General features: G+C 48.4%; 1 protein-coding gene across 5 annotated transcripts in view; it reads right to left on the reverse strand.

The window, feature by feature from the left end:
- The window catches only part of TSC1 (TSC complex subunit 1), a 29,248-nt gene extending 4,894 nt beyond the window's left edge, over window positions 1–24,354 (reverse strand). Inside the window, exons 1-22 of one of the 5 annotated variants that reach the window (XM_066610602.1) lie at window positions 24,235–24,354; window positions 23,097–23,161; window positions 18,990–19,053; window positions 15,819–16,004; window positions 14,577–14,680; window positions 13,464–13,616; window positions 12,667–12,811; window positions 11,866–12,020; window positions 10,963–11,036; window positions 10,183–10,361; window positions 9,466–9,578; window positions 8,931–9,051; window positions 8,617–8,654; window positions 8,182–8,251; window positions 7,107–7,211; window positions 6,162–6,741; window positions 4,854–4,897; window positions 3,843–4,009; window positions 2,922–3,104; window positions 1,853–1,963; window positions 745–867; window positions 135–322 (exon numbers count right to left, since the gene is read on the reverse strand). In XM_066610602.1, the coding sequence (XP_066466699.1) occupies window positions 135–322; window positions 745–867; window positions 1,853–1,963; window positions 2,922–3,104; window positions 3,843–4,009; window positions 4,854–4,897; window positions 6,162–6,741; window positions 7,107–7,211; window positions 8,182–8,251; window positions 8,617–8,654; window positions 8,931–9,051; window positions 9,466–9,578; window positions 10,183–10,361; window positions 10,963–11,036; window positions 11,866–12,020; window positions 12,667–12,811; window positions 13,464–13,616; window positions 14,577–14,680; window positions 15,819–15,924 (2,759 nt within the window). In that variant the 5' untranslated portion in view covers window positions 15,925–16,004; window positions 18,990–19,053; window positions 23,097–23,161; window positions 24,235–24,354. Of the gene's footprint in view, window positions 1–134; window positions 323–744; window positions 868–1,852; window positions 1,964–2,921; window positions 3,105–3,842; window positions 4,010–4,853; window positions 4,898–6,161; window positions 6,742–7,106; window positions 7,212–8,181; window positions 8,252–8,616; window positions 8,739–8,930; window positions 9,052–9,465; window positions 9,579–10,182; window positions 10,362–10,962; window positions 11,037–11,865; window positions 12,021–12,666; window positions 12,812–13,463; window positions 13,617–14,576; window positions 14,681–15,818; window positions 16,005–18,989; window positions 19,054–23,096; window positions 23,177–24,234 lie in introns of all 5 variants that reach the window. The other 4 variants (XM_066610601.1, XM_066610598.1, XM_066610599.1 and 1 more) reach the window with 4 other exon arrangements.
- Between the last annotated feature and the right edge of the window lie 2,173 nt (window positions 24,355–26,527).

The following is a 26,527-nucleotide window of genomic DNA, read 5'->3' on the forward strand; positions in this document are numbered from 1 at the left end:
GCACTGAGCCCTGAAGTCCTCAACCCACCTCACCCCACTTACTGCCTCCCACAACATTTCAGCCTCCAGCGTGCAGCTCTGCCCCAAGCTGATCTTTTCAGCCGAGAACTCGTGGCTTCAGGCTCGTCTCCTACCTTGCTTGAACTTTGACGTCCTCCAGGTATTTCTTCTGCTCCAGTAAGAGATGGTCTCTCTTGCTGAGCTGAGATTCCAGTTCGGCAATCCGCTTCTGAGACGCCTCCAGCTGTTGGCTCTGCTGCTGAACGCAGCACTTGGCTTTCTCCAGCTCTTTCCGAAAGGCCGTCTGCATAATTTCTACCTCCTGAACCAAAATTAGGAGACTTCCGTGATTAAATGCAGAACGCTTCCATGCATGCAGCCCTCCTGAAATTGATAAGGCGGTGGCTCCCAAACTGTGGGTCGGGACCCAATTTTTGCTGGTTCGCAAAACTGACAGGGCACAATTAGACTGTGGGCATCAAGGGTTGGACATGACGCTCCTGGAGGGGAAGCACTGCTGCCCAATCACCATTATAGCCACATCCCTTGGCATTTGTATATCAGGCAGCAGCCTCTACGGCCTCTGAAAAGTTTTGAGAACCAGTGGATCAGGCATGATTTTGTTAGGCCTTAATAGCCGCCGACGTTTGTCCACTAGCTTCCCTGATGTCTGCCTACTCTAGCAGAGTCCACCCTATGGAATCCAAGCAACATCACAACCGCAAACCAACAATGGCAACCCACCTTCGTTGTGTCAGCATGCTTATGTTGCAGCTGTTCCAAGTACAACTCGTTGACCTCCCCCAGTACCAGAAGTTGCCTGTTCAAGAACTCCATCTGCTGCTGGACTGACTCACTGTTCGAAAGCTTTCAGAGAGAGACAGAGAGAAAGAGAGAACGAACACAAGTATTAGAGCAGGGATGTCAGACTCGTTCAATACAGTGGGCCGAATAGCATTCATGGTGCCTGGTGAGGTGACATCATTAAGCAAGATAAGAACATAAGAACAGCCCCACTGGATCAGGCCATAGGCCCATCTAGTCCAGCTTCCTGTATCTCACAGCAGCCCACCAAATGCCCCAAAGATAGGATGTCATTAAGCAGACAATGGCCAGAAATAAGCACTTTGTTCTCACACAGAAACTCGTTAGCTGCAAATGACAGAAGAGAAAATGTGCAAATCTTGATCCTATTTTGAAGGTATGGGACAGCCAATCACCACCCGGGCCACCCATCACACAAGCGGTGCCACTTCTGCCACAGCAGCACTTCACAGCTCAGAGGTGGCCTGCAAAGTGATGCCTGTTGAGACAGGGAGCTCGCAAGATGACTGAGCTCTCCCAGCATCTCGGCAGCGTCTCCTTCTCTCACCCCTCTTTGGTCTGCCCCTCCGCCTGCAGCGTTCCTTGCTTTCCGGAGGCTCCTTCCATCACTTCCTCCCAGAGCCTCGGCAGAAACAGTACTGCTAAAAGGGTGCAGCTGGGACAGCCCAATTGTCAAGGGGATCAGATAAAGCGCTTCCAGGACTTAGGTCCGACAGCCCTGTATTGAAGTGTCCATTTAAACAAAGCATCAGTCAGCTCGACACAAGCATTGCAAGAAGGTAAACTCAAATCCTAGAGTTTCGGAGCACGTGCAAAACCAGTTTCACAAGCTCTGGTTTCACCATTTTGTGCTTTCACGAACATCTAGTACAAAGCAGCTTCTTCTGTTCCTGTCAACATGTGCTAAGTCAGACCATCAGACTAGCTAGTTCAGCATTGTCAACGCTGACTAGCAGTGGCTCTCCAGGGTTTCCAACAGAATCTCTCTCAGCAGGCAGCTGGGGGGGGGGGGAGAGAGCTCTCCTACCTTTTGAGAAACTTGGCTCAGGAGCAGTTCTGTGTGGCAGACTTTGTTACTGGCCTTCTTTAACTCCGACCGTAGATCTGCGATCATGCTGTAGCAGTCATCCAGTTTGGTCTGTTCAAAGACACACACACAGCTTGTTAGTTGACAGGGCTCCTTAAAAAATAGCGCATGCAGTAAGAGAACCAAACGTCTACGGAAGTTGCCAGACACACGTTCACACACTCCAGGTTCCCCAGGCACAGTTGTCATCATGACAACCAACACTTGGGGTGTGAGCTGCTTCCCACTGCGCTTGAAAATCACAGCAGCCCACCTGCAAGTCAACCCATACATGCCCACTTAGCAGTGGCATCTTTTATAGTTGAAGCAAAGCTGGTGAAAAAGCTGTATCTGACACAGTTCACATTTAGAATAGAAAAAAGAAAATATTTCTTTACCCAGCATGTAATTCATCTGCGGAACTCCTTGCCATAGGATGCAATTATAGCACGTGGTCTAGATGACTTGAAAAGGGGGTTGACCTTTTTGATGGGAAAAAGTCCATCACAGGTTACAGGCCATGATGAGTATGTGCAACCTCCTTTAGAAATAGGCTACCTCAGAATGCCAGAGGCAAGGAAGGGCACCAGGATGCAGGTCTCTTGGGGTCTTGCCTGCTCCCTGAGGAATCAGGTGGGCCACTGTGAGATACAGGAAGCTGGACTAGGTGGACCTTTGGCCTGATCTAGCAGGCTCTTTTTACACTAAAGGAATGAGAGATGAAGGTGGGTATTTATTGTATTTTAACAAGCTGTCAACCCCTTTGAGGATCTGATAATTAAAAAATACCAATATACAAACAGGAGTAGAGGGGGGCTAAACCTGCCTGTTAATTCCTGGAGGTTTGGGAAAGGGCAAGGAGAGTGGCCTCATTTACAAGAGTCATTCCAACCATTACCCGTTCGCTTCATTTCATGGGAGGTAACGGAAGCTGTCAACAGGTAAGAGAATCCCAATTGCTGTAGCTCCATCTTATCCATGGGGGGGGAAGGGTCCATTTCCTCTCATGCTCAGAAGCCACACGTCCTACCTTCAGTTCCTGGCTCTGGTTGTAGTACTCCTCCCGTTCGTGCTGCAGCTGACGGATCTGGCTGTGGAGCTGAGCCACCGCGCTGTCGTGTTCCTCCTGAAATGTGCGGCTTCTGGCCTGTTCTTTCTGCAGGCTGAGCTTCAAGGACTGGATATCCTTCTCCTGGAGCCTGAGCTGGTCTTTCTGTCCAGAAGCAGAGAGCACAAGTCAAAGCCCACCACTGAATCTGGCCTCACTTTTTTTTTTTTTTAAATAAAGAAAGAAAAAGTATGTCTCCCCTGGCAAAAAGCCTTGAACTGCACCCAAGAGCCTTTGCAAACGTCAAAACCCTCCAGGCCGCGGGCGGCACTTCTGAACTCTTCGCAAATGTTTCTAAAGTGATTGTTTTGTTGTGCTGACTCTGACCAAAGAGGCCAGAGAATCAAACTCATGTCGAGTGAGGCAACATTTTGGATCCTGAACATCCTTGTGTAAATCGCTCCCCTATTATGATGATAATTATTCCTCCTAATAATCTGTTGTGGGTCTAAATTCAGAAGCTGTGTGGCCAGAATGTCAGGGCACTTGTTGCTGGTATCTTGTTCACAGTCTAAATTGGGTGCAAGGGAGACAACAGAGAAAAGGGAGAGGACCAGTGAACAGGTACACAGGGGGGAGAATATGTTATGTCCATGTGCCCAAGCTCAATGCGTGAGGGGAAACAATTAAGCTGAAGCATTAAAGACCTCACGGAAAGGACAGAGCCTTAAGAGAAAGTGCCAAAGTAATCTATAAGTCAAACACGGACCGTTCTGCGCATTCCACATGTACCGCCTGTCAAGCTACCAGAAGAGGGTCCCCCAAACTACAGGGGTCACCCAGGGAAGGCTTAGGGAGATGCACCAGACAAGAATTCCCCAATGAAGGAAGGAGCTCGCTCACCATCGCGGCATTGTGCTCCTCCAGGGCCGCAGCCTTGATGACCTTCCTCAGGAGCCGGCGGTTCCGCAGCGCGTGCTGCTGCCGTTTGAAGCGCTCGTACAACAGCTGGTTGTGCAAGAGGTGCAGTTGGTTCCTGAGGGTGTGAATCTCGTCCGAGGGGGGAGAACCTGCGGGGCCAGAGCAGAGGGGAGGCAGGGCCGCCACCAAAAAGTCAATGCTCCCAATGGATGCCAGCTAGGCCGCTGAGGATAACGGCACCTGCAGTCAGAACTGAGTTGACGATTGGCGCTTATTGAGAGACATACAGAAGGAGACAAGATACCAGGCATCAAACCGTGACACAAACGTCTAGCTCAGCGGTCTCTAAACTGGAGGCGGCTGCACCACGATTAAGCCCTCCCCATCCCAAGCAGTGCCTACTGTTCTGCTGCTTCTTTTTTTTCAGGGCACAGGGAAACCCAGCAGGCTTTGCGCCAGGATTTCTGGGCAGACACAACTGCCCAGAGCGTCACTATAACCAGGTCAGGTAGAAAGAAGTGCGGCAGAACGGTAAGCAAGGACAGGGAAGGCCGTCACCGAATGCCAGATCCATCCTGCAGGCCGCAGCTTGGCGAGCCCTAATCTAGCTGAAGGTGAAAATTTCATTGGATCTAGGCAACAGCTGGTTTACTGCAATGGGCTTTATGTGGATAATGCCTAGAAAAACTGTTTAGAAACTGCAACACCTAGCTCAGGATATAGCTGTGAATATGGCGGAGCCACACTGAGCGCATTTAGTTATCGGACGGCAGGAAAGAAACAGAAATGCCATTAAAACCTTGCCCGTTCTCAGAGAACGTCACTAGCTTCCAGCCGGAATCCGTTTCAGAGTCACCAAAGAGGGTCTCATTTGCTGTCAAACGCTATGCACCAGTGCAATCAGGTCAGTTTTCGGATACAAAGCAGCCTTATAAACTGGGCAAAGTACGTTCGCACAAGGATTAAAAATGCAGGACCGAAAAGCTCCCTTACCTCCAAAGTGAGTCCAGTCAGCTGATTTGCTTGGCAAGGGTAACCTGGAAAAAGACAAAATGGGGCTTTATTCCAGATTGCTTTTAGAACGGTTTCAAATACTGTCAGCCTGTTCAGTTTCCAAATGACATGTCCAAGAACATAAAATGTTTACAGCAAAATAATGGTGTATACAGCAGTATCTAGATATGTAGCTTCACACAAGGTGAAGAGACAGGTCCATGCCCCACCAGGTCTACAATCTTGCAAAACACATTCCAAGAATCTGCCAACTGCCCACAGCTTCGCTGGTGGCAGTGAGCTTGTGAAGCAGTAGTACTGTCAGTCAACCACATATATGCCTACAAATTGGGTAGACCTGGACAAGGCTAGGAATCCAGGGTTGTCACTGAAGACCACAATCCAGTGCTGGATTTTCCTTTGCTTCCTATAATTATGTCATTGCTTCCCCACCCCAAGCCCCAGCAAACCATTCAAGGCCAAGGCGCACATTTCTCCATAACTGTATGTTACACACAGAGCAGAGGGGGGGAAGAACAATCTCAGTGGTGGCCCCCATTTTGTGGAACCAGATACCCCAAGAAATTGCTGTGTTCCCTCCTTTGTTTCATTTTGTCACTCAAACTCTCAGGCTTTTCTGAATTACATTAGATGCCGATTTTGCTCTTGCCCTTCCGTTGTGCTTTCGGGAAGCCTTATTTCATTTAACGTTTGTTTACTAATGTGCTGTTTTATTTTAAGATCGTTGTTAGCTGCCTTGAGTCTCTGAGAATGAGACAGGATAGAAAAAAAAATTGTCAAGGCACATCATGCTGCTGGTGGAAGGGGGATCACATCCCCCACTGGTCCTACTAATAAATGATCACCTTCCCCCAAATTCCCTTGGCACACCTGTGGACCTTGAGCGGCCCGCTTGGAGGCAGGCTGTGCAGCGTGGCCTTTCCCAGTTTGAAGAGACACTTGGCCAACAGTCTGAGGCTAAGAGGCAAAGAAGGAAGGCCCGTAGCCGGGGAGACAGACCAGGGACAGACTGCACTTGCTCCCACTGTGGAAGGGATTGCCACTCCCGAATCGGCCTTTTCAGCCACACTAGACGCTGTTCCAGAGCCACCATTCAGAGCACGATACCAGAGTCTTTCGAGACTGAAGGTTGCCAACAATCAAATCAAGGTACCACAGTACACTGGTTGAAAATCACTTTCCTATGGTGTCATGATGCATACTTTGGGAATCCCTGCCTGAGGTGCTTCCCACTTAAGAAGCACCAGCGAAGGCCCAGTACAGTGTGTGAGTTTTGCCATTACTTACTTGTTAAGCTCTTTGCTGTGGGCATCTGCGCCATGCTGGATAAGCTTATCCAACACTTCCAAGGGGGAGATAGAGGAAGATCCGTCTTCATCTTGGCTCCCCTTGGCTCCCCTTAGCAGCTCTTTTGTCTTCTGCGAGATAAACAGGCAAGCGGTCTTTGGCAAAGCCACCTCAAACAGGTGCTCGTAGTGGGGGGGCGTTTCATTCCCGAAGCCCATCCTTCTGCGTGCCGGGACCTTACAAGGGTTGGGGGTGACGATACCGGTCTCGGTTGAGGCCTGGCCGTCCCGGTTACCAACAGGATTCGCTTCGGAGTCCTGGAAAGGCCGATCAATAGGTGTGAAGGCTTGCTTAGGCATTTCTCGAGTGCTCTCGAGCCCAGATTGTTCCAGGAAGGTCATCGCCGAGGACTCCGAGTTCAGGACCTGCCCCTGAGCACTCAAGGCGACTAACTGGGATTTCTTCTGGGAGCCGGAGAGGGACTCGGTCGAGTGGTAAAAAGGAGAGTCAAACCCTCCCCGAGGCACCACGGGCTCAGCGTCTGCTGTGGTGATCTCAGAGATCTCTTTCGATATCGCATCTGAAAAGAGGAGCAAAAAAGCAAAATATCAGTGTATTATTTATACAGCACTATCCACCTACTTGGCACTTCCCACAGAATGAGGGAGGTCTCTGCCTCGAGGGGGCTTACAAGCTAGAAAAACAAGAGAAACGGGGAGGCGATACAAGCGGAAACAGGGAAGGGGGGCAAACATGCAACTGTTTTTCCTGTAGTTTTTGTTTTGCTTCTGCTGTGTTTTTAGCTAATGAAAAGGATGCATTGTGGGCTTATTCACTTTACACTTGCCCCTTTCAAACCGAGTAAGCCATCTTGTTTTAACATGGGACAGTAAACAAAACACGTCACACAAAATAAACCAAGGCTTTTCAACCACACGTCATTACCTTCCTCGCGATCTTTCTCACAGCTGTCTTCTAAAGAGGCCTCCAGGTCACCCAAGATGCCAGGAAGATCACTTAAAGTTACTGAACTTTTACTGCCTTGGGAGTCTGTGGAGGGGAGTGGGGAGGGAACCAAAAGCAGAACATTTAAACCAGTGACACTGTGGCATGGACTCCCCGATGCAATGCAAGCCCAAGTCATTTCAGCCCTCCGTCGGTTCTAAGAAGGAAGTCTCTGCAGTACCAAATACACAGCTCATAACAAGAATCCTGGCGAGTGGATTTGCAGGTCCTTGCTTGCCACCATACCAAGCCAGTACTGAAAGAATCACAGTGTATGTAAGAAGCCAGAGGCGGGTACTCCTCCCAGCCATCTAATCCTAGTCCCCTTCAAATGGGAATTAAAGCCACAGCCTCCAACAAACATGAAACTTGCAAGGAATTTCAAGCCATAGGGTGGCTTTTCCCCCCAAATGACCAAACACTTTAAAACCTTTTAATTTTATGGTTTGGGTTTCGATATTACATCAGAGCTTACAACACTTTTACACAAAAACAAAGATAATGGAACCAGCACACCGGGAGGATGCCTACAGTATTTAAACACCATCCTCAGTAAACACAGTGTCCATATCCATTGGGGGGCGGGGTCAGTAGAATGGATCCCTCATGGATATGGGGCCACACCCATACATGAGAAACCATGTTTCAGGGTCATGTTTGCCCGAGGGTTCCCTCTCAACATGGTTTAGAAACCGTTTCAAGTTTGGATTAAGAAGGGAACCGTGGTTAACATCGGTACAGACATAACTCCTCAAAAAGTCAACAAGGGTAGGGTGGTGGGGCACATGGGTGAAGAAGGGCTGTACTCTTTTGCCCACTGCTTCTCTCCCCAACTGAGCTCCAACTATTACCGGCAACCTAGGCTGCATGAAACCCACTCACTCACCCACTGCTCTAACTATGCAATGGGGGGGGGGAGTTCAGTACTTAGACTGGCCCTCTCTGTGAGGTGGAGGAAGACAGATTGAGGTCAGCGATAAAGATGATTTAAGAAGTGGGAAAAGATGGACTTTACCCAAACTTTTCACGTTGATGACGTTTTGCTGTCGGGATAAGGAAGGCCTCCCAAGATCTGGTTTGTCTTCCTAGGAAGGAAGAAGCAGTCAGTGCAGCAGACATTGCAATATTGCCCATTTCTTAGTCCCAGTCACACTTTCTCCCAGTGCCTGTTTTTAGTTCCCTGTTCCATACGCTAACCCCCCACTCTTCTGCACAGCTGCCCTCAAAGGGCAACTAATGACGCTGTACCTCTGCATTAGGAGCTACTGCAGCATCTAATCACACCGATGCAGCAACACAGTGGAATGTGTTCCACTGTGGAATGACCTACCCATCCACCCAACTTAGATCAAACGGAAAGAGACAAGGTGAGAACAAAGAGCCATTCATAAGCCTCTGCCCGAGATGGAACCCCTGCAGTGCTGAACAGCTAACAGCTCAGGCCCTTTACCTTCTTGGGAAGCGCAGCAGCAGCAGCAACGGAGGGACCTGAAACAGGAACAAATTCATCTGAAATGCACGATGGTGGAGGGGAAGTGGCGGGCGTTCCTAAGGGGGTTCCTTTCCCAACTGCTAAATAAGGAGAGGGAGAGAGAAAGAGAGATTATTCCCTCGTGAAAAATACTCGGCCCTCTTAGAAAGGTGGCTGCTTTCTCACTGTTAGAGATGAATTTTGGCACTTCTAAGGAACAGCCCTGGTTTTGGTAGCCCAGGAGGCCAAGGACTGAGCGAAAAGGAAAGAACACCCAAAACGGCCACACCTACCGGGGGTGCTGAAGAATCTGCTGTAAGGCTGGGACGACGTTTGAGAAGACTCCAAAGCAATTCCTGGGGAGGTGGGGGGAGTAGTCATGCCACAGACAGCAGATGGGCTCCAGAACATCACCTGCAATGAAGAGACATATGAGGTTCCAAGCACACATTAAAGGTACAAAGGGGGGGGGAGAAGAGACAGCTGGCTAGACCTGGAAAGGTTCGATTTTGGATCCAGGTAATTGTGGCAGCTTTCGGAATGGACTGTCATTCTAAAAAGCAACTCCTGGCGCTAAAAGGTTTGAGAACCATTGTTCTAAGACCACTATGGCAACAGGAAAAGATCTAAACAGATGAAATTCTGAACTGCAGTCTCTTCACCACCACGCCACACCAGCTCACCCAAAGGGCCCGAATAAGGTTCCAGGGCCTTATGCTCAATAGCCCCAGGCAACCTGAAAGCACGCACTCTGCCATCAAGACATGCCCCCCCCCCAAGCAAAAACTCATCTCATGCTCTCATGCAAAGACCTAAACACAGCACTACCTGCTGAGGCTCAGTTGACAGACACAAAGACTGAGAGTTCAGAATCTGAGGTAGCTGCCCTGATACTTGGGATAGCCGAGAAGACACAGAGTAAGGGGTCGAAGTTGATGTGCCTGAAAAGGAAAAGGGGAGGCAGAGATCTTACTTTTCCCGGTTACACTGAAATCATGCCATTTTATATTTCATGTTGCAACCGCACCATCCCTTAAAAACAGTTTCAAGCCCAAATTTCTTTAAAATCCACATTTGTCTACGCTACATAAAAGGATTTGTGGCAAGAGTTTAGGTGCCAAAGGCAGGGAGTGAAATCAGCATGGAGATCCTGACTCAAAGAGAATACCTTTAGCCTTTGCAACATAATTTTTAAAAAGTCTACAGCTGCTGTTTGTAGCCAAGGACCCTGCTTCATCGCACAGAGGTTGGGGAGGCAGCCTTCCTTTGGTGAAAGCATAGTGCGATTTGCAGGAAGACGCGAAGCTCTGTTGGGAGGCTAGGCAAAGAAGTGTACATCATCGCCCACTTTGGAACACAACTGTTAACGCAGACTGCAGGGGACAGTGCTAGGCTTGAATGCAAAGACAGAAATCCTTCGTTCAGGGCAAACGAGAACACTGGCTTGCTGGATCCAAGAGCCTCTTCAGCCTTAGCCTACTCCAAAGGGTCGTTCACAGATAAAATATCCCTCTCGGAACACTCACGAGGTCTGCAAAACCTTACCAAAGCTATTGTGGGGCGTGACGTAAGGGCTGGCACCGGGATCGACTGGACGACATTGCAAGCGAGCGCACGCCTGCTGGGAAACTGAGCAGTAGCCATCTTCATAGGAAGCTTCGGCTGGGTCCAAGGAGATTTTGGCACACTCAATCACGACGTCGTGCGTTTCCAGCCTCTTCCACCTGTTTCGGACGCAAGCGGCCCTGGTCAGTAATCTTAAGACAATGCTTACAGTCTGGGTGCCATTGAGCATTCATCTCAAGGTTTATTTTTTTTAACACTCAAATCGGTGTAGTCGACCACCGGAAAACAAAGCCATTACGTGGTGGCGTAGCTAATGAAAGTGTAGCTTGGTGCCAAGGGCAAAATGATGCCCCATAAGTGACATCACAACCATTGGCGCAGCTAAGTCATCTGCTACCTGGAGTCAAAGATTTTGTAGGCCCCCCCCATCCACAACAAAATCAAATTTAGTTTATTCAATAAATAAATGAACTGTTTTCTGGTTAATTAGCCATAACCTTTGACAGAATATAGATATTCCAATGAGGTTTATTTCACTGCATTCAGCATTAGAAGATTCAAGATGGCAGTGGCCAGGAGAACCACCAGGAACATTCTATGGTGCCCCACAAGTGTGCCACAACGCCCTAAGGCACACTTTGGAAACCCCCTGCCTTAGAGAGTGCCATGGACGTAGACTTCTTCTGTAAACTCCCATCAAGGAGCAATTAAAGGTAACCCATCCAGAGCTATTCCTAAGGAAGTTGGGAACATATATACCTTCGAGGGTCCAGTTCATGATCCTTGGATCCAGTCACCAGCTCAGGATGGATACGGACATGTTTCATCATTGGCTGTGAAAGCAAAAACACAAAGAGTTGGTATGTTAGGGCGATGGCCAGCATGCCGTAACAGCTTAAAGCACAAGTTGAGGAGACTTTTGGTCTGCTCTGCAAGGCAGTTTTTGGGTTTTCCTATTTCCCAATTGCAAGCTGAAGTACAGAGTCTTATATATGCTGCATCTCGTTCTACCCTGTTCCTGCCAGCATCTTGCGCCTTCAGCATCCCAGCTGTGGCTCAGCAACCACGGATAAGGAGGGCCCAAAGTATTTTTCATCTAGAAAACCAGTTTTGTTTCTCCTCTCAAAAAAAGGAGAATAAGGCCCAAATCCTAATCTCCAGCACTGACACAGCTGTGCCAATGGGGCATGTGCTGCATCCTGCAATTGGGTGGCAGTTATGGAGGCCTCCTCAAGGTAAGGGAATGTTTGTTTTCTTAACTGAGAGCTGCATTGCCCTCATCTCAGTACTGGAAAGTTAGTTAGGATTGCGCACAAAGTCACTTAGCAGGATGACCTGCAACTAGCAATCTAAGCTAGCGAGTCCACTTAAACAACACAAAACCAGCTGACAAGCCACTTAGTCTGAAAGGTATTTCGATCTTCAACAATGGGAATGAACAAAGCAGTCTTATACTGAGTCAGACAATGGCTCTTTGTTTATCTCAGGTGCACAATTGCCATGAGTTCTGACTGCCATGAGTTCTGCGGGCTTTGAGACAGGGGTCTTACCCAACCATACTGCCAGGGACTAGACTTGGAAACTTCCGAAACCCACAGTTATAGTTGCTACCCTTAATGCAGCACCACATATACACAAGCAAAATCTGTGCGGCTCTCCCACCTTGACCACCTCTTCAAAAGTCTCCAGGTTTTCCTTCATACTGTAGTGGGAGCGCAGAAAGGACACAAAGTTGCAAGGGTACATTCCGTAAAGACGGTGAAAGAGTGCATACACACTGGCACGCAGGTGGACTAGGTAAATTTCTGCCACGTGACCTGGGAGAGAAAGGGAGACACAGAAGGTTAGATGCTACCTTTTAGCCGGGGGCTGCAAGTGGACTGCAGCTCTACTGAAACACTGGGGGGGGGGGGAACAACTCCAGAATTTCTACTAGTCTGTAGAACTCCTTGCCACAGGATGTGGTGGTGGCAGCACCTAGCCTAGACGCTTTTAAAAGATTACTGGACAGATTCATGGAGGAAAAGTCCATCATAGATCACAAGCCATGACAAGCTGCCGGGTGCAAGTATTTTATTATCTTCAGTGCTCCCTGAGGCATCTGGTGGGCCACTGTGAGGTACGGAGAACTGGACTAGATAGGCCGTTGGTCTGATCCAACAGCTACATGCTACCTCCAGGTTCAGTGGGAAGACGTGAGCCACAAAGATCTTATCTGGTAGGAGTTTTCTCCACAGTGCCCTGAAGCACAAGGTGGTGCAGATGCTCTGCCCGAGAGCCTCTCAGAGGCTACTCAACGGACCCTTCTGCCTGAAGCAAGATGCTGGCTTCAAATGGAGAACGTGCAAAACGGCTTGTTCTTACAACCCAGGACCCGGAATCCTAGCCCCAGCCCGAGCTGCCGTCTTCAGGCAGGAAACAAGGTTAATGCGCTCGCGACAAAAAGACGAAGGCATCTCTCACCCGGGTTCTTCAAGCACCAGGATGAGAAGCGGCCAAAGATGCCGAAGAAATCGTGAAGGTGCTGCTTCCCGGACTGGGGGATCATAGGCAGCATTGTGATGAACACCAGGACTCCTGTGATGAGCACCACCACATCCGTGTCGGTCTGCGAAGGGGGGAAAAAAAGAGAAAGCAAACACTGTCCCAGTGTTGCAAGGTCATCATCATATCGTGTTTCCCAGGGCAAATCAGGCATGCTGGGAAAATCCCAACGGTCTGTTCACCCTCCCATTTCTCTCCCTCTTCAGGCCAATGCAGAACCTGCCTTTTCTATAGGTCTTCTGCACATAATGCAGAATTCTAAACAAAGGGCCGTCTCCTTGGGCTGTACACGCTCCGATTTTTATTTTTTGTATGCTCTTCTGCTACTTCTACAGAATCATTGAGGGTAGCCAGGGATAGGGTAAGCTACCGGGAAAGTCCTTACCTAGGACTCTTTTGTGTAGCTATGAAGTTTATGAACACAGCTATAGTTTTAAAGTTTTTAAAGTAACAAATGCAGTGCGTCCTTGGCATCCACCGGGGTTCTGGTCCAGGAATCCCCGTGGATGCTGGGAAACCCCTGGATCATGAAATCAGTGGGTCGCAGCACCTTTAACCCTCCAGAGACAATGGGAGCTGTGCTCTGGTTGCCTCTGGAGGGCCCAGGACCAGCAGATAATAAAATCTGCGGATAATGAGGCCTACCTGTACTTTCTAACAGCCACATTAATAGACAAACAAAACCAAGAGACACGCCAGCAGGTTGGGGCACATACCTTGAGACACTTGAGCAAAGAGAGAAGGACGGGTGCTTGAGAAAGCTTATGTTTCCAAGATGGCTGCCGCCTTATCACATGACCAAGGAGGGAGAGAGTGGAGAGGCGAGTAGTAGGCTTGCTCATATATTCATTGATTTTGTCCAGAAGGTGCTAAAGTAGATTCGGGAAGGGGGGGGTTAAACAAGACATAACGTAACAAAAGAAATTGCTTCTTGAACAAGCCCTGAGTTTAAAGTACGCGTAATACTTTGGCAGAGGGCAACCAAGACATACGACAGATAGCTTCCCTGTAGGACATTCAGAGCGCTCCCAAATCCAGCTTAACACACCCTCCTTGAACCATATTAAAGATCCCTTCCTTAATGACACTGCTTTCTGCTTAATGATGTCACTTCCGGCTCCCAGCAGACACCATGAAAGTTATTTGGGCCACTGTTTGACATGAGTTTGACGCCCCTGTTCTACCCCCAGCTCCTTAAGGGAGAGCAAGAGCAAAGAATGGCATCGCAACAACATGCACTCCGTTTTGAAAGGCGGAGGGAGGGAAAGAGGAAATGAGACAAGGCAGAGAGAATGACATGGCAGGTGAGTGAGCACGAGACTGACCAAAATGGCCCACTTAAGATCCGGGGGCTGGAAACAGCAACCCCCCGCAAAGCGTCCATTGGGATTTACGCAATCAAAGACCCCTAAGCCCTGGCCGCTGGTTCAAACTGTTCAGGCCTGAGCCTCAGCACGAAGTGGCCATGGTGGGCATTAATACACCTGCTGAAGATCACCAATAGAGATCTTTCCTACCCACACTGCTGGGATTTGGCCTGGGCAACGATCAGGGAGGACAAGCCCACAAAACCAGCTTCATTTGTGGGTCTGTTTCATTCAGACCCACACAGATGCATATGTCACCACGCTATGGGGAAGCAGCCTCAACAGAGGGGACCTCAGTCCTTTTATAAAAGTTCCAACAGGAAACGATCACACAGCAATTCTCTAGCTCAAAAACAAAACAGGGAGGGAGGGAGGGAGAGGGAGGGCAGCATTTTAAAAGTACTCTTCTCGTTCTCTGTTTCTAGAGAAACGCTCAGCCAGGGTGCCAAGTGTTTGCTTTACCTTGTCATGCGGCTCCTGAAGTGTGGACAGAATGTGCAAGGCCTGCTGGGAACTGGTTTCCAAGTAGTAGTCAACCAAAGCGTTCACGAGGACAGGACCCCGGTCTGTCATGATGATCAGCCACCAAGATATAACAAAAACCCAACGTCAGCGCACATGCACACTCCCCTTCATGCTGCAAGACTTTTTTTTTTTAAGTTTAAAGAAAAGGGAACAGAGCACACCAAACATTACACAAGCAAGCATTCCTCTTGCCAGTAGGGCTTGCACAATGTCACGGCAGAGTGCAAGACAAAGCATGTTCTCCTTCGATTTTAACTTGAACGGCTATTCTGAGAATGCCGTTCAAGACCTTAGATGTGTACAGATTTTTCAATGCATGCAGCATGATCTGAAAGATGCTGTCACTTTGCTAAAGATAAGGTGGCCAGATAAGTGCAGCAGTTCTCAACTTGAGTGTTGCAAACCCCCCCTCCCATTTTTGCATGGTTAAAATCCTCCCCCTTAAAGGAGGTGGCGAACAGTGGAGACGCATAACGACTGTACCCATCACTTCTGGGTTCTCTCCGCCATTGCCACGGACAGGGCAGCAAGAAACAAGTTTAAAAACAAGTCTTTCATTGTCAGTGGTGGCGGCAGCACAGAGAACCAGGAAGTGACATGCACCATCAACACAGGTCCTCAGAGGTTCCCAACCCTGTCTTAAAGGGGCAAGAGGTTGGGAACCCCTGGGTTAGTTCCTGAATGAGAGATTGCCTCAGAACTCCCATATATGCTCTGTGGACTTCCATGGAGGAAGGGTAGGATACAAGGGCAATGCATACATGTGCCAGTATGCTGGGCATGTAACAAAAACCCCACTGGATCAGCCCAAAGGCCCATCTGCATATAGCATGAGGTTAGAGCAGCAAAGTGGTTAAGTGAGTAAGCTGTGAACTAGGAAGTCAACAGTTCAGTGGCATTGAACAAGTCACTCCTTTCCTTTCTCTCTTCATGCCAAGTATCCGCATAGTCCTTTTAGAGCGTGTAAGGTATCACCTTTACGCAATCCCGACAATAACCCATAAAGTACTACTATCTCCCTACTGCAGATGGGGGAAGACCAAGGCTGAGAGGGCCTGCTTAAGGCCACCAAGTGAGTTGCAGCAGAGGCAAGACCTGAATCGGGGAAGCCCAATTCAAAGCTCCGTTTTAGCCACCTGCTCAAATCTTAGGGGGGTTCAAAATGCAACTAGTACCTACCCGAATTGAGATTCTCTCTCAGCGCAGCTGTTATATCTTCCAGGACAACCAGAACTGGAGAATCAAGCATGGAGAGGAGATCGCCCACATTTACTTGCTGAGCCATCCTGCTTTGTACTAGGTTCTTACAGGCATGCTACTGAGACTGTGCAAGGGACAACTTCAACCGGTTCTTCATTGGTGCATCTGTCAAAGCAAGGCAAGACAATGGTGATCTCAGTTAACGTATTTCTTTTCCTACACACCCTTCACCACACACGCTTCCAAAACCACTACTACAATGGACCCTCTTGTCCATGGGCTTGGCATCCGCGGATTTGAGTATCCCATGGCTGGTGGGTCACAAAGGACCTCCTGGATGTGACTCGAAGCAGTTTCTGGTCATGTCTAGGTGGTGTCCTGAGGCACGGGGGGGGGGAAGCTGCACGAACCAGAATTGCCTGTTTGTAGTGTCCAGGAGAGGAGGCCGCACACGACCTCCGAAGGGTTGGATGCAACCCCCATATAACGATTTAATGTCCGCGGAGGGTCCTGGAATGGACCCCGAGGGCCCACTGGTATTTAGAATAAACTCTTCTTCCACTGCACCAAATGGTGTGCCGAGGGAGGGGACACAATCTTGAACCAGTCACCGGGAAGAGTGTATCCACCACTCCATGTCTAACAAAGGAAGGAGGCTCCAAACTGCTCTAGTCTCCATCTTCACAAAAGGGATTCAAAAAAATCCCATCACTACTCAGGAAGCACACCTCCATCTCCTGCATGTGCCAAAAAGACTGCAAGCCACTCTCTTGGGGGTGGGGAGAAGGGACATACAACTTAAGTATGCCTCAAGGACGCCCCAATATCAACACTTTCAGAGCCACGTACGCCAGACAGGGTCTTTTCACTGGTGCAGCTGCAACTGTGGACTTCTTCCCAGAAAGTCCACACCTTACTAGATTGTGTTAACCGAATACCTTATGCATTCGGTTAACCCTCTGAGGGTAACCTTATGAATACCCTCTGTCTCAATGGTATAAATTTTATTGCTGCAATTGTTTTCAAATGAACTAAACGTTTTTGCATAAGGAAACCAAATGCTGATGAGACCAATATAAACAATGGAATACATTTTACAGGTGGGGCTTAATTGCACCTAGGAATTTATGGAGCAGTTTGAAACCTGCATCTTGACCTGTTTAGCTAAAAATGCTCGATACCCCCATCCGCAAGCCCATGTGTTACTTCCTGAGAGAAGTAAGTCACTGCTTGCTCTCATTTTACTGAAGGTCAAGCAATCTGTAGGACTGGCCTGCTGAGGTCTGAACCCAGGCCAACCAAGCGTGTGTCTCTCTCACAGGATCCAAAAGCTAAAGCTCCGAACCCCCTAAAAATTCAGATTGGCACATGCTGTCTGGATGAGCCCTATGCTGTCTCTTTCAAAAAGGGGAATAAAAATCTTATCAACAAGCAGGGTTCAATTTCTGCAGACACACGGATTTCTAACAAATAGCAAAATGGGGGCGGATTTTTAACCTGCTTGTAACAGCAAATGCAGAGAACTAGGTTGAATGCCTCCAGCCAAGTCATGCTGGCTGGTGCCAAACGAACTGGACGCCTGCCACTGTTGTCTCCGGCTCCCAGCGTCAGCAGCCCTTTTTCGGTGCAATTTCAACACTATGCAAAGTGTCAGTGGCAATAGCATAGGTTTATACTCCCACGCTAGCTCTAGTACCAACCGTTCATCTTAGCCATTAACCAGGCAAGCCCAAGTTTGGAAATCAAGTCTGCCAGATGGGACAGTGTCCAAGTAAGTACGATAAAGAATATTAAATGTCAAACAATGCACCGAGGTTGGAACTGTCAATATCACGCTAAACTCTTCCAATTGGTCATTCATTTATCGTGGTGCTTTTCAGCCAGTGGCACTGTTAGCAGTCCTTCACAGTCCAGGAAGTGGTACTTCACTGCAATGGTGACTTCATGGCACTGCCCCAATTGCTGCAAGTGGAGGTGTGGTAGTGGCCCAGTGGGCAATAAGAGTCCACATCCAACTCCCAAGGGCTTAAACCAACTTTGGTGTTTTAATTAGCTGGCAAGGGCCACAATCAAGAGCGCAAGTGTTTGGTGTCAAACCCCCCACAAAGCCGGACCACATCCTCAAGCCAAAACGTATCTTCAGCAAAGAGCAGACCGGAGGGTATGCTGGCTAGGTTAGTTTCTGACTGCAATAACTATGGAGTCTAAATCAGAGCAAATGCAAGCAATTTCATCTGCAAAATGCATCTCTAATTGCTTACAGTGGACTACCAGGGCTCAGTCACAAGCACCCTGAGGCCAGGATGCAGAAGGCCCTCTCAGTAAGCAGATAAGCTCAGTCAGTGGACAAAACGCAGATTCAACAGCAGCACAGAAGGGTGCTTTCTTTGCTGCCATCTCAGCCCCAGAGTAGACCTGAGAACAGGCTCCAGACTGCATTCACCAGCCTCTCCATCTGTGCTCTCTCCATCAGCCCAAACACTACACTTAGTATAACAAAGAGCTGAGCGGGCTCTACGCTCTTGGCCAATGCTGTCCAGGAGCAATCGTACCAGTTGCCCAAGTCATCTCCCCATGCCAGGAAGTAAACAGGGCATAGAGATTAACCAGTTTATTTCACTATGAACTTTCAATGTTCATGGACTGCAAATCAGAAAGTTTGATTTTATTCCTTTTGACTTCTAAAAAGAGCCACGGCCAAAGGCCCATCTAGTCCAGCTTCCTACTTTTGGCAGCACACATAACAAGATGCCGACATCCTATTGCCACTCTCTCGCATCTGGCATTCAGAGGCAGAAAACCAGCAGGTAACAGATACGCATCACAGCTTGTAACCTGTGATGGACGTTCCATCAGTTTGTCCAAACCCTTTTAAAGGCCTCTAGACCAGACACCATCACCACATCCTGCAGCAAAGAGTTCCACAGACTTCAGTAAAGATGGGGATTTCCTTATCTCGTGACCTTTATTTCAGCATAAGCTTCCCTGGATTGCAGGCTTAACTTATCAGACAGTCCGCTTATGCCAAAATGAACCGGTTAGTCTTTCAGGTCCTACAAGACAGTTGGTTTTGCTGCAGCAGACTAACGTGGCTACAAAACACAGACAAGGCCACAGCCTGGCCCGGGAGGGATACTAGGAACACTTTACCTGTTTCGATAACAAGCAGAGTCTGTCTTTCCGCTGCTATCAATCCGACCCCTTTCATGATCAACTGGAAAATGTAAAAGAGGACAAAAAGACCCCGTTAGCGTACATGTCTACTGAGAGAACTACATTCACAAAGCAACTAAGTCCACAGCTTGTCGTTGGAGCACTATGGTTCCTTCCCTAGAACAGCAAGACCCCTCTCGCATCTCCCCAGGCTTGACACAACCCAAAAGGTGCACTTAGATGCTTTAGCAGCAGAGAACAGGCACTCACAGTGAGGAGGCAGTAATTATTATTGGTTAAATTCAAAGGGCTGTTTGGGCACAGCCAGTAGAGCCTTCAACATCTTCCTTTTTGAGCGACAGGTGCTCATGTCATCTCACAACCAGCTCTCCAAGACACATACACACCTCTTCTTCAAAATCTGAAAATCAGGTTTTGATAAGGTTTAAAATCTGCCATTCAAAAAAAAGAAGCAACCAAAAGCTCTACCAAACATGCTCAAGCAGTTCTTTGGAAACAAGCCATTAAGGATATTTATATACACTGTATCTTTCAATAACAAAGGCCTCAAAAGCAGTTTATATAACGTAGCAAGGAAAAAAAGAGGGTTCCCTGCCTCCAAATGGGTTGATTTGGGCCTAGTTTCTCGACCAGCAACACCAGCTCCCTCCACAAGCCAAACCAGCTTCAATAGATGAACTTCAAACACAGTGTGAAATGTAGCATGATCACAATTCAAAGCCACAGAACCCACTGGGCATGCCCCAAGTCTTTGAGTGTGCTCAGAGGAGCTTCTTGGAACCCTGCCAAAGTCCTGAAAGCGCAGGTCCTCTTCTGTCGTTCGAGTCCAAAGATGATGATGATGAAGCATATTTATACAGTATACTGCTTTTCAACAGGAGTAGTTCACCAAGTGGTTTACATAATACAATAAATGGTTCCCTGTCCCCAAAGGGCTCACAATCTAAAAAAAAAAATATAGACACCAGCCAACAGCCCCTAGAAAAGACACCATGCTGGGGTGAAGAGGGACAGTTGCTCTCCCCCTCCTAAATATAAGAATACTTTAAAAGGTACTGTTCACATATACATGGGAATAACATGACAGTTTTCAGTACATAAGATCATAAGAACAGCCCCACTGGATCAGGCCATAGGCCCATCTAGTCCAGCTTCCTGTATCTCACAGCGGCCCACCAAATGCCCCAGGGAGCACACCAGATAACAAGAGACCTCATCCTGCTGCCCTCCCTTGCATCTGGCATTCTGACATAGCCCATTTCTAAAATCAGGAGGTTGCGCATACACATCATGGCTTGTACCCCGTAATGGATTTTTCCTCCAGAAACTTGTCCAATCCCCTTTTGAAGACGTCCAGGCTAGACGCCATCACCACATCCAGTGGCAAGGAGTTCCACAGACCAACCACATGCTGAGTAAAGAAATATTTTCTTTTGTCCGTTCTAACTCTCCCAACACTCAATTTTAGTGGATGTCCCCAGTGATAGTTTCCAGTTAATTGAAGTTCCTTACTTGGGTTTTTGTGTTTAGCAGAGTGTCTCTCCAAGACTACAATAACGTTTTAAATACGTAACCACACTTGGTCAGTCAAATGACTATCACAGGGGTGTCAAACATAAGCCCCATAGACCAAATGTGGCCCCAGAAGCAATTTATCCAGGCCCTCATGATAATTGGGCTCTCCCAGCGTGATAATTGGGCTCACTCATATCTTGAAAATATGATTTGCAAATTTTCTCTTCTGTCATGAGTTTCTGTGTGAGAACCAAGTGCTTATTTCTGGCCATCATCTGTTCAATGATGTCACTTTCGGTCTTCAACAGGCATCATGAATGCTAACTTCAGCACTCCGTATGAAATGAGTTTGACACTCCTGGACTATCATTTAAAATGCCCTTTTTTGCTTAAATCAAAGACCAATACCCTAAACATGCGCTGACTTGAAGGGCGTGTAAAGCCATACCTGGCCTACAAAATTTAAGCAAAAAGACAAAAGGATTCTGGCTAAATATACAAAATACAACTTTTATTTTCTATAAAATACCTAGATTTTGAGGGATCCTGCCAAGCAGAGTTGAGACTCTTGGGCAGATTTGCTAACCTTGATCTCAAGAATCAGCAGTGCCTCTCAAAATGTTCACAAGTTAGGGCTGAGGCTGAACCGCTCTAGGACGCAAGACAGTTAACAGAAGAGATCTGGTTAAACAGCAGAGGAGCCTAACAGAAGAATCTCTCTGCAGCTCAGGGCCAAGTTACACACTGTTGGATATGCCTAAATAGACTGGGGCTTTTCACCCTTTTACTGTGCGAACAGCACACAAGTGTGTGAAATAAGAGGGACAAACTCAAGGGGTGGGGCTTTAGAACTTTGCCTTGCCACTGTTCTGTCATGGTTCATACACTGCCGACAAGCCTCCATTAGGAACACAAACCCTTCTGTTGCACCAGACGGTAGCTCATCGCACCCTTGGTCCACCAAACTCAGTATTTGTAGAGTTTTCAAGGCAACTTTTTCCCTGCCCTGCCTGGGGGCATCAGAGATTGAATCTGGCTCTTTCTACATGCAAAGCACGGCTCCTAAAACTGAGCTACAGCCAAGATCTAATTAATTACTGAACCAAGGGCCCAAACCTATCCAATTCTCCAGCACCGGTGCAACCAAAATGCAGCCCATACCTTGTTCCCATAAATGTTCCCATACCTTGAAGAGGCCTCTGACTGCCTCCCCACCACAGGACGCAGTGCACGCCCCACTGGCATGGCTCCACCGGTTCTGGAAAATAGGATAGGATTGGGCCCTGATTCAGCAAGGCAGTTTCTAAGACTCCTCCCCCTTATTTGTACCAAATACCACCTGCCATCTCATGCAAGTTTACTTGGAAGTGAACCCTGTTGAGCCAAGCAGGACTTGCTTCCGAGACAACCTGAACAGGATCAGGCTGTAAACAGACATCATCACATGACATGACACCATGATCGTGGCCAATACTGGCAAGATTAAGAACTCGATAGCCTGGCAACCGTTCCACAAAGGCATCATCGCCTCTTCTAGAGACCTTTTAAATGCCTGCACCTTACAAAACCAGAATAACCAACCCAGTCCTACTTCAGTTCCCTCTACAGTTGCTGCTTCCAATCTCTTCCAGGCAGGCATAAGCACTTTGTCCCAGCAGTTCTTCCTCCCCTTATTTCCCAACATACCATGGCCTGTGAACTTTGCTTCTGCAGTTCTACCACCCTCAACCATGACAACTATTCCTGCTCTTAGACATCTCTAATTTAATGCCAGCTATGCCCAGGGCTCCCCTCCAAGGGCTGCCACCCTTTCTTCCTCTCCCAAACTCCTCTTCTGTGACATTTCTAAACAAGAGTCCCCTTTTACAAGTGAAACAAAAGCTTAGACGTGACAACATTTGCTTGCATCCACCCAAGAACCCTTTACTCGTCTCCCATTCTGAAGACTACAAACTCCTTGGAGGGAAATAACTTTTATTGCTTTTTATGTCGCACTATAAAGCAGTGATTTTCAGCCTTTTTCACCTCATGGCACACTGACAAGGTACTAAAATGGTCAAAGTACACCACCAGTTTTTTTTGACAAGGCATATCATCCTGTTGGAGGGGGGCTCACATCCCCCAATGGCCCTACTAATGATTGACCCTCCCCCAAACTCATCCTGTTGGAAGGGGGCTCACATCCCCCAACGGCCCTACTAATAAATGACCCTCCCCCAAACTCCCACAGTGCATCAGTGTGCCACAGAACAGTGGTTCAAAGTGGCTGCTATAAAGCACCATGGATAGAAATATTAGCCATGGAAGGGCCAGAAAGCAGCCTGGGAAAGGTCAATCACTTTCAGGAGCCCTGAAGGACTAGCCTTATTTTAAAAGATGAGAATTATTATTAGTAACAACCTAATTCAAAATACATCAGCCTATAGATTTTTAAGCATGCTGCCATTTTGACAGATTAGCCAAAGCTGGCATTAGGCAGGCATCTCCTACGGAAACCTTCAGCCACAAAGTCCCCCCCCTTCTTCCCTAATAATAATCACCCGCCCCCCAATAGTTTTCCTGATCTACCTTGTTGTCAGGATATCCAAGATCAGACACATCAATCACAGCTGAAAGAGCTTGGCATGTCCAGCCTGCAAAAGAAGAGACTAAGGGGAGATGTGGCAGCTGCCTTCAAGCACCCGAAGGGCAGTCGCACAGCAAAAGAGGCAGTGATGCTCTCCAGGCTTCCAGAAGGCAGGCCTAGAACCCACCCATTGAAACTACAGGGAAGCAGGCAGGCTGGATATCAATGCTTTAAGCTGTATGGCACTGGAAGTCTGCCTTGTCCAGTTGTGGGTCAGTGCTAGCATTATCAATACTACATCCTCCTATTAGTATTACTGATACTAACAGCAAGGGTGCTACTATGACTACAACTATACCCCTGCTGTTATTAATGCTAATAGTTTTGGCACTACTGAAATGCTACCCCCTGCTATTAGTTATCACTATTAACACTAGTAGTATTGGGACTACGATGACTAATACTATACCCCTACTATTACTAATGCTATCAGTACTAACAGTATTGGTGCTAATATGAGTACCGCTATACCTCTATTATTACTAATGCTATGAACCTTAATAATACTGGTACTACTATGATTAATACTACCCCCCCACTATTACTAATACCACTAGTACTAACGCTACCGTCTGTTGTTAGCAGAAAGAGCACTGCTACCCCTGCTATTATTAACACTATTAACAGTAGCAGTATTGGAACTACTATTAGTACTGTTGCTACTACTAGGAGTAATACTACCCCCTGCTATTATTAACAACGCTATTAGTGCTAATAATACTGGTACTACTATGACCAATGGTACGCTCTACTATTATTAATACTACAAGTACCTATTGCTACTACTAGGAGTAATACTACTCCCTGCTATTACTACTACTACTAGTAGTAATGCTACCGTCTACTGTCAGTAGGAAGAGCACTACTACTACTACTACTGCTCCCCACCCCCCCAGTCCAGCAGTGCTGGTACTACTACTGCCAGTGCTGCCCACCACTACTACCAGTAGTAACGTTACACCCACCCAGTCGCTGCCGGCCTTGCTCCCAGCGCTGCTGCCAGGCCCAGGCGCTCGCAAGGGAGCCCCTCGAGCCCCGCCCCCAGGCCCCGGCCCGGACAGGCCCCCCGCGGCCACTCACCCCGCCCGCCAGGGCCGCCAACGCTCCTCAGCCACAGGGCGCCGCCATCTTGCCGCCCCCCCGCCTGCCGACTCCCTCCCAGAGGCCGAAGGAGTCCCCCCGCCCGGGCGCTCCGCTCTCGCGAAGGGGCGCGCGGAAGGAGACGGCGTCCCGTGACTCCGGACGCAAGAAGTCCCGGCCCGCGGGAGAAGGGAGGGGCGCGTCACGTGACCTGCGGAGCGCCGGGGGCGGGGCAGCCTGGCTCGGGAGGTAAACAAGCAGGCGCAGTCCGGGCGCAGAGCCCGGAGGAGCCACGCCCCGCTCTCGTTGCCAAGGGCAACCAGGGCCTACCCTCGCCTAGCCTGGCCTGGCGCTGTCAGCCCACCGAACGGGTGCTGCTCTGAGCCCCGCCGCCCCGCAGGCTGGTTGACTGACCACGCCCCCTGGAGCTCCTCTCTGCCCATCGCCTGCTGAGTGACGTCCTTCCTGCTTGATGACATCGCTTTCTGACGAGTGACATCAGGCCCTGCTTGATGACATCACTTCTTGTTGACGGCATCACTTCCTGTCACTTCCTGCTCGATGATGTCACTTTCTGCCGAGTGATTTCACTTTCTACCGTGTGACATCACTTGCTGCTGAATGACATCTTGTCCTGCTTGATGACATCACGTCTTGTTGATGACATCACTTCCTGCTTGATGGTGCCACTTCCTGCTTGATGAGGTCACTTTCTACTGACATCGCTTCCTGCTGGATGCCGTCACTTCCTGCTGAATGATATCACATTGCGCTGAATGACGCCTCTTTCTGCTTAGTGATGCCACTTCCTGTTTGACGACATCCCCTTCTGCTGAATGACATCCCTTCATCCCCTTCTGCTGAATGACATCCCTTCAAGCGGTCACTTCCCGCTTGACAATGCCATTCTTTGCTGAAGGACATCACATCCTGCTTGACAGCGTCACTTTCTGCTGTATGATGTCACTTCCTGCTTAATGACATCACTTTCTGCTGGACGATGTCACTTCCAGCCCTCAGCAGGCACCATGAATGCTAACTTTGGCCCTCAGTATGAAGTGAATTTGACATCCCTACCCTAAAAAACAAAGTCTTGTGTATGATGTTGGCTGTCTTAGCTATTTCAAAAAGGAAGTGGAGGGGGAGACAACAAGAAGTGTAGAGGAGGCAAGGCACTCTAGCCCTCCACTTGCCTTGCTGGGATTGGGCCCACACCCTTCAGAAGCCCCACTTCACAAGCCAACCCCTGAACTCTCAGCAGCATGATAGTAATGACACTGAATCTGCCAACGGCAGGCAGGGTGGGGGCACCTTGGGGTGCCCAATGCAGTAGGATTTCCAGACACCAAGGGGGGGGGGGCTGAGTGCCTATACCTTTAAGCCATTTCTGCCCAACATTGCATATACGCAACAGAGACCAAATGTGTACGCCCGTGGGCCGGGCTGAAATGGATTTTAACCATGGCATAGAAGAGGGAATTTTGTCAGGAGCAGCTCAACATGGAAGGGCTTAAAAGCTGCATCTGCCAGAAATTCCCTCTTCTATGCAATGGTTAAAGGTAGAGCCACTCTGTGCCCTTTTGTGCAGGGCTTTCTCCAGGGTCTCAGCCACCTGTCTGCAGCGCCAAAGCTCACACCTGGATTTGAAATGGCCAGCCAGGCCAGTGGTCCAGATTTAATGCCAAATCACAACTCAGCGGACTGTGGGATCACATGGACGGGTGATTTCATCAGGACAGCAGCGATAACAATAGCGACAAATGCTGCCTTTATACCGGCTGATTCAGTAATCCTCCTGAGCGTGGAGAAAAAAACATTTCTTGCAGTGCCACCGTGTGGGAAAAATATGAAGCATCACATCTCTGACAAACTTTGTTATTTTTTTCTTGTGCAGGCATCACCGCTATCCAGCAGGTCTCTGGCACACAAACCTTTTTTTCAAACTCCCCCTGTATCAAATGTTTTAAAAAACATGCATGAGAAACTGCATGTGCAGCAGCAGTGAAGAAGGTACAGATAATTAGGAAAGGGGCTGAGAACAAGATTGTTAATTTTATATTGGCCCTATGCGGATCTGTGGGGCTGCCACATTTGCTATACTGTGTCTGGTTCTGCTGGCCACATCTCAGGAAGACATTGTAGAGCTGGACAAGGTGCTAAAGGTGGCAACTAAAATGATCATGGGGTTGGAGCGCCATGAGGAAAGACTTCAATGTTAGGGGCTTTTATAGCTTGGAAAAAAGGTGACTAAGGGGCACATGATGGACCTTTATAAAGTGATACATGATGTCCA

This window comes from Tiliqua scincoides, chromosome 16, assembly GCF_035046505.1.
Source record: "Tiliqua scincoides isolate rTilSci1 chromosome 16, rTilSci1.hap2, whole genome shotgun sequence".
Classification (NCBI taxonomy): Eukaryota; Metazoa; Chordata; class Lepidosauria; order Squamata; family Scincidae; genus Tiliqua; species Tiliqua scincoides.